Source organism: Oncorhynchus masou, chromosome 10 (genome assembly GCF_036934945.1).
Source record: "Oncorhynchus masou masou isolate Uvic2021 chromosome 10, UVic_Omas_1.1, whole genome shotgun sequence".
Classification (NCBI taxonomy): Eukaryota; Metazoa; Chordata; class Actinopteri; order Salmoniformes; family Salmonidae; genus Oncorhynchus; species Oncorhynchus masou.
The window spans coordinates 21,191,266-21,205,298 of NC_088221.1; the positions used below are offsets into that span (position 1 = coordinate 21,191,266).

The 14,033-nt window shown below is 42.3% G+C and overlaps 1 protein-coding gene across 13 annotated transcripts in view; it reads left to right on the top strand.

Annotated features, from left to right (window-relative positions):
• LOC135547311 (peripheral plasma membrane protein CASK) overlaps positions 1-4,284 on the top strand; it is a 203,510-nt gene extending 199,226 nt beyond the window's left edge. For all 13 annotated transcript variants that reach the window (XM_064976171.1, XM_064976173.1, XM_064976176.1 and 10 more), the window contains 5 exons: positions 206-286; positions 394-474; positions 663-865; positions 980-1,063; positions 1,554-4,284. In XM_064976171.1, the coding sequence (XP_064832243.1) occupies positions 206-286; positions 394-474; positions 663-865; positions 980-1,063; positions 1,554-1,730 (626 nt within the window). In that variant the 3' untranslated portion in view covers positions 1,731-4,284. The remainder of the gene's footprint in view (positions 1-205; positions 287-393; positions 475-662; positions 866-979; positions 1,064-1,553) is intronic.
• The last annotated feature ends 9,749 nt before the right edge of the window (positions 4,285-14,033 follow it).

A 14,033-nucleotide genomic window follows, 5' to 3' on the forward strand; every position in this document is an offset into this window, starting at 1 on the left:
GTTGATATAGTGTTGTTGAAACAGTACCCAGGCTATAATTTTCCTCCATTAAAAACTGTCACAGACATTCTCTCTGTCCCATAGCGCCACCTCACTATTAGGGTCCTGTGTTCTCCCAGTGTAAGTGACTACTATGGAAGTCTGTCTGCGCCTCTCCTTCACAGTATCTCACTATCCCTCTCTTTCCTCCGTCCTCTTTTTCCAGTATTCGACCAACTAGATCTCGTCACGTATGAAGAGGTTGTGAAACTGCCTGCGTTTAAGAGGAAAACACTAGTCTTGTTAGGTAAGTACAAGAATCCATACTAGCATACTATAGAGGGTTGTGACGTATTGGCTAACGGTATAAGGTAGTGTGCTCGTATTGCGTTCTGACTGCTCTCTCTTCCAAAGGTGCCCATGGAGTGGGCAGAAGACACATCAAGAACACACTCATCACAAAACACCCGGACAGATTTGCCTACCCCATCCCACGTAAGACACACACACACACAGATTTGCCTACCCCATCCCACGTAAGACACACACACACACACACACAGATTTGCCTACCCCATCCCATGTAAGACACAGTCACTGACTAACTTCGACCATCCATTGTGATTATCGTTCCTACTCAACCCCCCCCCCCCCCTACTATCTCTCCCTTCTTCCCTCCTCAGATACGACCAGACTTCCTAAGAAGGATGAGGAGAACGGGAAGAACTACTACTTTGTGTCACATGACCAGATGATGCAGGACATCAGTAACAATGACTACCTGGAGTACGGTAGTCACGAGGACGCCATGTACGGCACGCGGCTAGAGACCATCCGCCAGATCCACGAGCAGGGACTCATCTCCATACTGGACGTAGAGCCACAGGTGGGTGGGAGGGTGTATTTTCCACTTGTGCTTGTGAACACAGAGGGTTTTCTCAGGCATAATACACAGTCACAAACACACAGGCCAGCTGACCTGGAACCTGTTCTCCATTAGGCCTTGAAGGTCCTGCGGACAGCAGAGTTTGCTCCCTACGTTGTTTTCATCGCCGCGCCAACTATCACCCCTGGCATCAACGAGGTAAGACGTACAGACACACAGATTGTCAACCTTTTTGTTGTAATATTGGAACGATCTGCAGCTGTAGCCACTTCTTTTCTGCACTCCTCCATTTTCTTCTCTCATCACTTTCTTCATTAATTTATTTTGCATGCTGTGTGTGAGATTCAGTTTTTCCGTTTCTCTTGCGTTCCGTTGCATGGCTCTCAGCTCCCCAGGTGGTGCAGGAAGCTGCCAGTAAGTATGAGTGGAGGAAACGCTGGCTATAGTCAGTAGTGCTCTATTGTGTTGTACAGTATATTGCCTCAGTAAACCAGCTCACTCCTTTCTCTGAGTGAGGGTTACTATTCCTTCCTTAACACCAGGCCAAGCAAATAACTGTCCTGAATCCCTACCCATCCACTCTATACCCTCCCTCGTTCTGTCAGTTTAATTTAATGGTGCTTTATTGGTAAGACATGTCTCTCATTAAGTCTCTATCACCCCCCCCCCCCCTTCTCTCTCTCTGTAGGATGAGTCATTGCAGCGTCTACAGAAGGAGTCAGAGATTCTTCAGAAGACCTATGCCCATTACTTTGACCAGACCATAATCAACAACGAGATAGACGAGACCATCAGACACCTAGAGGAGGCTATAGACCTGGTCTGTACCACTGCACAGTGGATCCCTGTGTCCTGGGTCTACTGAGGATAGGAAGGAGCACCTTCTCTCCTCCCCTCTGTGTCTTTCTGGGTCCACTGCACCTGTATAGACACCACCCCCTCCCTCTCCCCTCCAATGACTCCTCTCGTTCTCTCCTCCCACCGCCCTTTCTCACTGGGGATGCATCTCTGCGATAACTCCCATCATTCCTTCGGAAAAGAAAAGCACCTCAACCAATCAGAAACCTCTGTGTACTGCACATGACCTTCAGCAGCCAATGAAACTCTGCCCTTACAGACTACCTAGCCGTAGTGTTGTATAAACATAAGTATTGTCATGTCTGTATTATCTAGGAGGCAACATTTTTGCAGATTGTTTTAAAGAGACAGTACTGTATCTCCTCCCCGGTAGTGCACTGCAGCCTTCTACATCATGTGACTGTCTGTGTCCCCATCAGCCCATCCATCATGGATGTTGTAGTTCTTAGCTGTCCCTCTGTTGCTGTTTGTGGGTATTCTCTTCCTCTCTCTCTGGACAGACTGAAGAAAAACACCACAGCCTCCCTTTATCTGGATCTCATCCTCAACTCCTTTTATTTATCTGCTCATTAACTCCTCTCCATTATTAGCCATTATCGTCTACTTCATTCACATAATCTTTCTGTCACTCTCTTATTGTTCATGTAGTTCAGTTTCATCTTGTTCATTTTGACTGTACATGTTATTACACCCGAGTGGTGCAAGCTACTGCATCTCAGTGCTAGAGACGTCACTACAGACCCTGGTTCGATTTCAGGCAGTATCACAACCGGCCGTGATTGGGAGTCCCATAGGGTGGCCCACATTTGGCCCAGCACCGTCCGGGTTAGGCTGTCATTGTAAATAAGAATTTGTTCTTAACTGACTTGCCTTAAAAAATATATATATAAAAACCCTAGCCACCCCCTTCTCCCCTTCATACACACACTCAGACGGGGTACTGTCTCTTCTAAATGAATCCATAAATGTTTTAGACATTTCAATGAGGTCCCATGCATGTTGGACATTCTTCCATGCCGTCTGACCGTGTTCCCCCAGTGTCCTGCTGTAACATCCTCCCAACTGAAAACCAACATTCCACACATCTGGAAGACTCCACTTGACCAAGGGAGGAAGCAAGGGGAACAGGAAATAACCAACAAAAAGAACCTTGACACCTATGCACATACCTTGGCATTTCAGATGGCATTTCTAAAACCAGATTTTTCCAAATCGACCATGGTATCAATGTGTTTGTAAAAACAAATGTGTGGTCGAACTTTACAATTACTCCACCTAATAAAGCATTTAATGGATTAGTAAATAGTATACAAAGGTGGGAGTAATGATTCACAAATGAATAAATGTAAGTAACCTAGTTATTCATACCCAACTTTAAGTATTTAATGATTCATAAGATCTTAAGTTGTTTAAAATAGGACCTTATAAACCATTTACTAATTATTAACTATTTTTCCATGGCCTCATCTAAACTGTGGGCTATTGATACTTCATAAATACTTTAATGTTTTGAGTGCAGTATAATTTCTCACAAGAAGATGGACATGCCATTGGTAGAGACATTCCAGCAGTATCTGATGCTCCGTAAGGCCTTAACATGGCCCCTATAACATATCAATGGTTAAACAATAAGCACACAATAGAGATAAAATATATTTAACATTTTATTCCATCTGTTTATCCATCCACATATTAAATATTGCGTAATTTCGTCAGCTGTGTGAATAAGTTCTGGGTTTATATGTATTAGAAATTGGGAGTACTGGTTTGCAAAGTCTCCACCCTGGTAAAAATAAACTTGGTTTGCATTCGCAAGCTTAACAACAATAGCAAAATATTCACAATACAACTCTTCCTCAAGTCCTTGCAACGGTTGTGTGACAACAGTTCTTGTGAATAATGTTCAATATAGTTATTTTAACATCCCTTTGTTTTATGCCTATTCTTTTACCATTGATATGGCTATTTTGAGACCTTAAGAAGCATCAGATACTGCTGGAATGTCTCTACCAATGGCATGTCCATCTTCTTGTGAGAAATTATACTGCACTCAAAACATTAAAGTATTAATAAAGTACAAATAGCCCACACTTTAGATGAGGCCACGCAAAAAGACAAATTATTATTAAAGAGTTCATAAGGACCTATATTAAACAGCTTATGAATGGATTAATGATGAATAAACTATTTACTAATCCATTAAATGCTTTATCACGTGTAGATATTATAAAGTTCCACCAAAATTGTCTGTGATTTGTTGTATAAGATAATCAAGAGGGGAGGGGATAAAATTACAACTGATTGCTGATTTGCCATTTAAGAAATGTGTTGTCTGAGAGTATTTCAATTAAGTTTAATCAATGAAAGATGAATGCTGATTTGTATTCTGCAACTGTATAACAATATGGGAAGGATATTTACACTACGTTTTGCAAGGTGAAGTCTTTGCAACGGAATAGGAGGTAGTTTGTGCATCTGAATAACCGTGTATATGAAATATGACTGATGATATGATTGCCCCAGTGTAAAATATTCTACAATGATAAAGTTCTTCAGTATGAGCAGTTTTTTCACATATATTTCCTTTTATGTGTTGGAAAAAGTAACCTGTGTCTGGCTCTTGTCTTTGCACGCACACACTCAAGTAGTCTCAAAACATGTTTATTCAGCCAGAAGATGTTCAGGTCCATAAGCAGCATCTCTCCGTAATGTCATTCATATTACTGTAATCCCCACAGTGCATTTCTAGTCACACTCCAGTGGCGTGGCGCAGTTTCGCGGGGCCCCTTGCAAGGTCCGTGCGAGGGCTCTGACATTTTGCAATGAGGCTGAGAGAAAATGTTGCTGTTATAGTTTCAGGATTTCTGAAAGCCGGGACAAATATGTCTTAATATGAATCATTTTCTGTGTATTTTGATAGACCAAGGTATAGTGCATACAGAAAGTATTCAGACCCCTTGACTTTTCCCACATTGTTACGTTGCAGCCTTGTTCTAAAAGGGATTACATGCATTTATTTCCTCATCAATCTACACACAGTACCTCATAATGACAAAGTGAAAACAGGTTTTTAGAAATGTTTGCAAACTGATGAAAAACAGAAATACCTTATTTACATAAGTATTCAGCCCCTTTTCTATGAGACTCAAAATTGAGCTCTGTTTCCATTGATCATCCTTGAGATGTTTCTACAAGTTGATTGGAGTCCACCTGTGGTAAATTAAATTGATTAGACATGATTTGGAAAGGCATACTCCTGTCTATATAAGGTCCCACAGTTGACAGTGCATGGCAGAGCAAAAACCAAGCCACGAGGTCGAAGGAATTGTCCATAGAGCTCCGAGACAGGATTGTGTCGAAGCACAGATCTGATGAAAGATACCAAAACATTTCTGCAGCATTGAAGGTCCCTAAGAACACAGTGGCCTCCATCATTCTTAAATGGAATAAGTTTGGAACCCACAAGTCTCTTCCTAGAGCTGGAAGCTCGGCCAAACTGAGTAATCTGGGGAGAAGGGCCTTGGTTCGGGAGGTGACCAAGAACCCAATGGTCATGATGACAATACTCCTGAGTTCCTCTGTGGAGATGGGAGAACCTTCCAGAAGGACAACCATCTCTGCAGCACTCCACCAGTCTGGCCTTTATGGTAGAGTGGCCAGATGGATGCCACTCCTCAGTAAAAGGCACATTACGGCCCGCTTGGTGTTGCCAAAAGGCACCTAAAGACTCAGACCATGAGAAACAAGATTCACTGGTCTGATGAAACTAAGATTGAACTCTGGACTGAATGCCAAGCGTCATGTCTGGAGGAAACCTGTCACTATCCCTATGGTGAAGTATGGTGAGACTAGTCAGGACTGAGGGAAAGATGAACGGAGCAAAGCACAGAGATATCCTTGATGAAAACCTGCTCCAGAGCGCTCAGGAACTCCGACTGGGGCAAAGGTTGACCTTCCAACAGGACAACGACTCTAAGCACACAGCCAAGACAACGTAGGGGAGGCTTCGGGATAAGTTTCTGTATGTCCTTGAGGTGCCCAGCCAGATCCCAGACATGAACCCGATCTAACATCTCTGGAGAGACTTGAAAATAGCTGTGCAGCGACACTCCCCATCCAACCTGACAGAGCTTGAGAGGATCTGCAGAGAAGAATTGGAGAAGCTCCCCAAATACAGGTGTGCCAAGCTTTATAGCATCATACCCAAGAAGACTTGAGGCTGTAATCGCTGCCGAAGGTGCTTCAACAAAGTAGAGTTAAGTCTGAATATTTATGTAAATGTGGAATTTAATTTCTTTTTTTTATTATAAATTTGCAAAAATATCTAAACCAGTTTTTGCTTTGTCTTTATGGGGTATTGTGTCTAGATCGATGACGGGAAAAAAACAATTGAATCCATTTTAGAATAAGGTTGTAACAAAATGTGGAAAAAGTAAATGGGTCTGAATACCGAATGCACTGTATCGGCTATCACACCATGTAAAGGAACAACCTCCTTTGTTTTCTATAAAACGCAAATAACTGGATTTGTCAACTTCGTCAGACACCATAAAAGGCATTTCATTTTTCCAATTATTGTCCAAGTGTTAAGGCCTCAGTTGTTTACATCTAACATTAGATTGAAATATGTAATACAATTCTCCAAACATGCACTGTTAAATGCTCCAGGGCTAATTTCCTTAGAATTTGGCATGTTTTCTAGATCTAGAATATAACATTTATAAAGCAAACATTATCCCTTAGGTCTAGCACAGCAAATACTGACATTTGTTTAAAGCTGCAATATGTAACTTTTTGGGCGACCTGACCTAATTCACATAATGTGAGTTATAGATCTGTCACTCATTGAAAGCAAGTCTAACAAGTGGTAGATCTGTTCTATGCATGCTATTTTTATGCTTCCTGTTCATAAGTTTCATTTTTGCGTCTTTTACTTTCGGTTTTGTACACCAGCTGAAAATACTATTTTGAAAATATATTCCACAGCAGTTTAGATGGTACAATGAATGATTCTCTACACTCGCATTGCTTGTTTGTTACAAACTGAAATTAGATCAACTATTTGACCAATGGCGGAGCAATTTCTGCATATTGCACCTTTAAGCACATGTTGCAGAAGAGTGATTTCAATAAGAAAAAAATTCTTAAGGGGGTTAAACATCAATGGTGGAGTTTACAGATACTCAAAACAGTTAAGTACAAATATTTGTAAAATATGGAAAAATATTAATTTAAAAATCCCCAATAGAAAAAAAACTTTCTATCAGATCTTTCGGAGTTGACGAAAATTGCATTTTTCTGCACACAAGTGGTATACACAGAAGCGATTTAGTTTTGTCCTCATTTGCTTTATGGCTCTAAAACAGAATTAAATGTAACATATTTGAACCAAAATGTATTTTAATCTATCAGGTAGATAGTTGACAGTTTATGGTTGTGACCATGGTGACTTCAATATTGTTTGTTTAAATCTATCAAATAGAGAATTTTACAGACCATGAGTGGTCTTGTTGTAAATGAGGACATGAATAAGGTATTATTGTCTTGCGGGACTAGGTGGATGCAGGAATCAGACGCAGAGAGAGAGAGTAACTGAGTTGCAGTGCTTTTACTCTTGCACACCAAATGAATAAGCCCAACAAAATACAGGGCGCAGGACACTATACAAGACAACCCAAAAACCACAGGGTGTAAAGAAAAGAAAATACACCACTACCTAACATGCACACACGTAACATTAAGACAATCCCGCACAAAACAAGGGCGGGTCAAACTACTACATATAGGGAAGCTAATTAAACCAAAATAAACACAGGTGAAACTAATAAGGCAAAACCAACAGACAAACGAAAAAGGGATCGGTAGCGGCTAGTAGGACGGCGACGCCGAGCACCTCCCGAACAGGCAGGGGAGCCAACTTCGGCGGAAGTCATGACAATTATGGTATAGCTGACCTTGCTCATTCCTGATTTTAAACAAATCTGACAGAGTTTACCAAATCTCCGGACACAAGTTTGAGAGAAATATTCTTTCAAATCAAGAAACTACATATGAAAAGTTCAGTTAATATCCATTATTGCCTATTTTTAGAATTTTAAACACTTTTGGAGAGTTTTAAATTGGGATCCTTTGTGCCAGACAAAAGGTATTTCCAAGCATAGAGAGCCTACATGGAAATTGATATTATTGAAGCTATTTAGTAAAATCCAAAACAAATATTTAACCTTAAATGCACATTTAGGGAATTTTATAAGCTCAAGCAATACGTAAAAATAAAGTTTCCCTGCTGGACAAGGATTGTCCTGACTTTCAAGAATCCCTGAGCTAATTTCCTGCTATTCTACACAATTTGCCATGAGGCTGAGGTTTTTGCCATTTTAAAGCTAATTTCCTGTAATTCTAAACATCCTAGCCACCGTGCTTCTACACCTGCATTGCTTGCTGTTTGGGGTTTTAGGCTGGGTTTCTGTACAGCACTTTGATATATCAGCTGATGTACGAAGGGCTATATAAATACATTTGATTTGATCTGGGGGGCCCGACCTCCGGGGGGACCCCAACCCCCAAAAAATCTAACACTTCCTCTGGGCCCCCCCCCCTGCCTTCCAGGAGCTGTGGGGTGTGTGATAAGCCAGTGATTCACTCACACTTAACCCCTAAACACTTTCTGAAGACCCCTTTGATCAGGATCGGTAAGGCAAGACCCCCATGAAATTTACAAAAATGAATGGCAACTTATTGGCATTGGGCGAACTGTATACGCATCACAAATTTCACTCAAATGGACGGCAGTTCATCAAACCCATATTGCAAGCGGAACATGGCAAATTCCAAGTGTCATACTGAAAATAGCCTAATGATGGCGAGCGTGCTCCTCCACAGATTTTCATATGGCAAATGGTCACAAAGTCGGGTCCCAAGGGTGAGAAAATCTATTTTTTTTCTAAATTGTAAAACCTCAAGTGCTTTATGGACCGTTTTTTGAAATTCCTTAGATTTTATTTTGTCAATTATAAATATGTAATAACCGTATGGACCGTATGTCTTATTTTATTGAGTTTGTCCATTTGCCATATATGATCATAGGAAGTCCACTTCCGAACCCAAAAGTCAGTGAACCACATCCAAATGGCATATATACTGACCACACACACACACACACATATATGTGTGTGTGTGTTAAGCTCTGAATCAACCTAGAAGGTCTACATGTTTGATCATAGGAAGTATGAATTTCTCGTTGATGTTGGTTCAGCATGTCCATTTCGTAATGGGAAGTCCTTATGGATATATATTGGCGATGGACACTGTCAACTTGCAGAAGAGCATGTTCACACTGACAATATAGTATGTGTGTGATGGACACTGTCCAATCGCTTGTTGGTGTTGATTTCAGCCTGTCCATTTGATGATGGAAAGTGTAAACTGTCCATTTGCAATGTCTTACAATGGGAATTTACCATCACGAATTGGACATGGTCTAATATACTGCAGAAATGCCCAATTGACTGGCTCGTTGAACTCGGGAAGGACGAACAGTGATAGTGGTTCTTCAGGACCCCGTCTTTCGAAGATGGGGTTCTAAGACAGCGCTACAGGGAGGCAGGACGGACAGCAGATCGTCCTCGCAGTGGCAGATCATGTGTAACAACAACTGCACAGAATCGGTACATCCGAACATCACACCTGTGGAAAGGTACAGGATGGAACGCACAATCCCTCCAGCAGTGCTCAGACTGTCCGCAATAGGCCGAGAGAGGCTGGACTGAGGGCTTGTTGGCCTGTTGTAAGGCAGGTCCATACCAGACATCACTGCCAACAACGTCGCCTATGGGCACAAACCCACCATCGCTGGACCAGTCAGGACTGGCAGAAAGTGCTCTTCACTGACGAGTAGCGGTTTTGTCTCATCAGGGGTGATGGTCGGATTCGCATTTATCGTCAAAGGAATCAGCTTTACACCGAGGTCTGTACTCTGGAGCAGGATTGATTTGGAAGTGGAGAGTCCGTCATGGTCTGTGGCGGTGTGGCACAGCATCATCGGACTGAGATTATTGTTATTGCAGGCAATCTCAATGCTGTGCGTTACAGGGAAGACATCCTCCTCCCTCAGGTTGTACCCTTCCTGCTGGCTCATCCTGACATGACCCTCCAGCATGACAATGCCACCAGCCATACTGCTCATTCTGTGCGTGATTTCCTGCAAGACAGGAATTTCAGTGTTCTGCCATGGCCAGCGAAGAGCCCAGATCGCAATCCCATTGAGCATGTCTGGGACCTGTTGGATCGGAGGGTGAGTGCTAGGGCCAGGACCAGGGCCTTTCCTCCCAGAAATGTCAAAAGTAACAGTCAGTATCTGGTGTGGCCACAAGCTGCATTAAGTACTGCAGTGCATCTCCTCATGGACTGCACCAGATTTGATGTGAGATGTTACCCCACTCTTCCACCATTTCTGTTAGTCACAAGTCTGTGGACCTTGTTCAAGTTATGTCTCAGTTGATGAATCTTATGTTCACAAATATTTACACACGTTGAGTTGGCTGAAAATAAACGCAGTTGACAGTGAGAGGATGTTTCTTTTTTTGCTAAGTTTAGTTACGTTCTAGCTGCGGGTCCAGTTCGGACATTGTGTAGGCCTAGCTGAGGCGACCCCGAATTTTGGCTGGATAGGTCATTTGAAGCTCGAGCAACGACCTTAATTAGTGCTAAAACTTTTTCCGGGCGTTGCTATGGGGTCCCTGAAAGAGCTATCAGACAGAAACATTAGGATCTGTCACTATGGGCCGAGGCGGTTTCAATGTACTTAATCTTGTGATTCTGGGACTTTTCTAAATGTCGTAATTTTCGCAACGTTAAGAATAAATTTAAGTTATTGCAAATGGACGAGGCTGTTTCTTGGCCTGAGAACATTCAAGAGCCACATAACTCACCGTGCACTATTGAGTCAAGCTCTAGAAGCTCTAGAAAGTTTCAGAGCTCTAGGGCTGGTGGTTCTTTGATAGTTCGAACGCAGGTAACTATTGCCGGCTCTGTGTGTCTGTAAGCCTCTCACTGTGTCACTCCCCATTGTGTGTGTGTGTGTGTGTGTTTGTGAGTGAGTACAGATAAATCACAGAAATCACGTAGAGCTCCGAAATCCGCCTTAACGGATTCGCTTGAACACGCTGCAACTGGATCTATAACTTTTTGGGAAAAAAACAACATTTCTTTAACCATCACCAAATGGACATTGTACGATTTCTCTTAAATTATGATAGATAAATGGTTGGTTCTTTTTTTTCTTACGCTGTAGGTTTATGTCGTTTGACGTGACGCGGTCAAATTAGCTCTGTATTACCGTTTTTGACCTTTAATTTCAGAAAATGGGCATTAAGTGAAAGAGCTTTGAGGCCTTGACACCATCTTTTTTTCTGGACTAAATGCACATTTGGCCAAACCAGTGCTCATCAAGTTGTCTTCGAAGTCTTTTCCGTTTACGAGAAACGGCCATGTCCATTTGGTGATGTTTTGTCCATTTTCAATGTAGCCAATCGCCATCTAGTGGAATTTTCCAGTACAGAGGGAAAATGTCAATTTTTTTATACATTTTGTAACGCGGAAACCAAATGTCCAAGAGACTTTATTTGATGACTTCCCGGAACACCGGGCCTTGGGTGACAACTTGAGGCCGTCGGCCTATTTTAATAACACCCGCGGACGTCTAATAAGGGACTGTACATTTGCAATATGGAGATCCTCATCAACCATACGGGAAATGCCACTTGCATCCCTTATGTAGGAAAGAGCTGGATGGGTACAAGTAAAATGGGAAAAACTCCTAGCTCATTATCATTATCACGGTCAGGCCATACCATCATTCAGTTATTTCAGATCAGTAGTGGTGCAATCCAAAAGGAAATTATAATCCCTAATTCTTAGTTTATGTATATATTTTTGATCAACCAACATTAACACATTAAATAATACATGAATGCATTAAATACATGATAGTAACATATAAATCACAGTTATGTAATATGACACCATTGCCTTGCAGCCTCTATCCCAGCCCAGGGGTTTGTCACCCCTAGTCCGCCTCCTAATCTCACGTTAAAAAGTTAACAGCAGGCTCAATTCAATCCGTATCTGGGAAGATCCACATTATAGTTTGATTGAAATGTAAAGGCAATGTTCCCACGTTCGCAGAGACTGCATGCACAGTAAACAATGCAAATGTCGGCTCATGTCTGTGTGGTTGATCCCGATGGTCTCTAGCAATAGTGGATCATTTTTAATTTATCACGTTGCTCAATAATTTTGGACATCTAGCCCACTTCATGGAATCATCATGGAACACAGACTAAGTCTGGCAGTTTAAACCTGGTTTACATTTATGATGACTGGACCATTGTCATATCAATGTCAGTTCCATGATTAGGGAAGATTTATAGGACAATTGGTCAACCCTTAGTTACAGTTTTCTGCCCTTTCAAAATTGAATGGAAATTTAACTGAAAACCCTTTTGAATGAAAACGGCCAGCGCAACCCTAGGATCCTTGGGACGTCCCTACCCTAAACCCTAACACGAAACTAACCTTTTAAAATGTCAACTTCAATGGGGTAAAGACGTCCCAAGGATCCCGGATTGCTCGGACTGAATGAAACTCCGTAAGGAAATATGTTGGCCAGCAAGTGTGAGGGTCCATTACATTAGACAAGAGAGAGGTGTACAGGGTGAAGAAGCACACACGAGCTGCATGTCGTATGTCCGGCCATCCAGATAGCTTGGTCCAGAGGGCCTGAAGGCCAGACAGGTAGGTTGGTCCGGCCGACCAAGTAGGTTGGTCCGGCCGACCAAGGACATTCAGAGACTTGTCCCGAAGCCACTCCTGCGTTGTCTTGGCTGTGTTTGGGTCGTTGGAAGGCCAACCTTCGCCCCAGTCCGAGGTCATTCCTGAGCAGGTTTTCATCAAGGATCTCTCTGTACTTTGCTCCGCTCATCTTTCCCTCGATTCAGACTAGTCTCCCAGTCCCTACCGCTGAAAAACATCCCCACAGGATGATACTTCCACAAACATGCTTCACCATAGGGATAGAGCCAGGTTTCCTCCAGACATGACGCTTGACATTCAGGCCAAAGAGTTCAATCTTACATTCATCAGACCAGGGAATCTTGTTTCTCATGGTTTGAGAGTCTTTAGGTGCCTTTTGGCAAACTCCAAGTGGGCTGTCATGAGCGTTTTACTGAGGAGTGGCTTCCGTACACAGCCAAGAAAACACAGGAGTGGCATCGGGACAAGTTTCTGAATGTCCTTGAGTGGCCCAGCCAGAGCCCGGACTTGAACCCGATGGAACATCTCTGGTGAGACCTAAAACTAGCGGTGCAGCAATGCTCCCCATCCACCGTGAGAGAGCTTGAGCGGATCTTGAGAAGAATGGGAAAAACTCTCCAAATACATGTGCCAAGCTTGCAGCGTCATACCCAAGAACACTTGAGTAATGATTAAAGGTTTTGAATATTTAAGTAAATGTGATTTCAGTTTCTGTATAAATTTGGAAAATGTTCTAAAACCCCATAATGACAAAGCAAAAACAGGTTATTGTGTGGAGATCAACGAGGGGGACGACGACGACAAATCAATCAAATTAAGAATAACACGGAACCCAAACCGGCTGCGCGCGTGCGCCATCGTGCATACGTGTATTTTGTCCCCTCACACCAAACAAGATCACGACACGCAGGTTAAAATATCAACACAAACTCTGAATCAATTACATTAATTTAGGAACAGGTCAAAAAGCATTAAACATTTATGGCAATTTAGCTAGCTAGCTTGCACTTGCTAGCTATTTTGTCCTGGGATATAAACATTGAGTTGTTATTTTAACTGAAATGCAAGGACCTCTACTCCGACAATTAATCCACACATAAAAAGGTCAACCAAATCGTTTCTAGTCATCTCTCCTCCTTCCAGGCTTTTTCTTTTTTGGACTTCCTATTGCCATTGGCAACTTTCATATATTAGGTGCATTACCACCACCGACCTGGGTATAACCAATGAGGAGATGGACGTGGGTACCTGCTTCTATAAACCAATGAGATTGGAGAGGCAGGACTTGCAGCATGATCTGCATCAGAAATAGAAAGGCGTTCTATTTTAGCCCTTGGTATCGCAGACGCTCGTTGACGCGCTTGAGCAGTGTGGGTGCAATAATTGAATAACAAATGTCTAAATTTATTTTGCAACGCAAGCGGTGTGGTCAGTCTGTTTAAGGCTGTAACGTAACAAAATGTGGAAAAAGTCAAATGGGTCTGAATACTATTCGAAT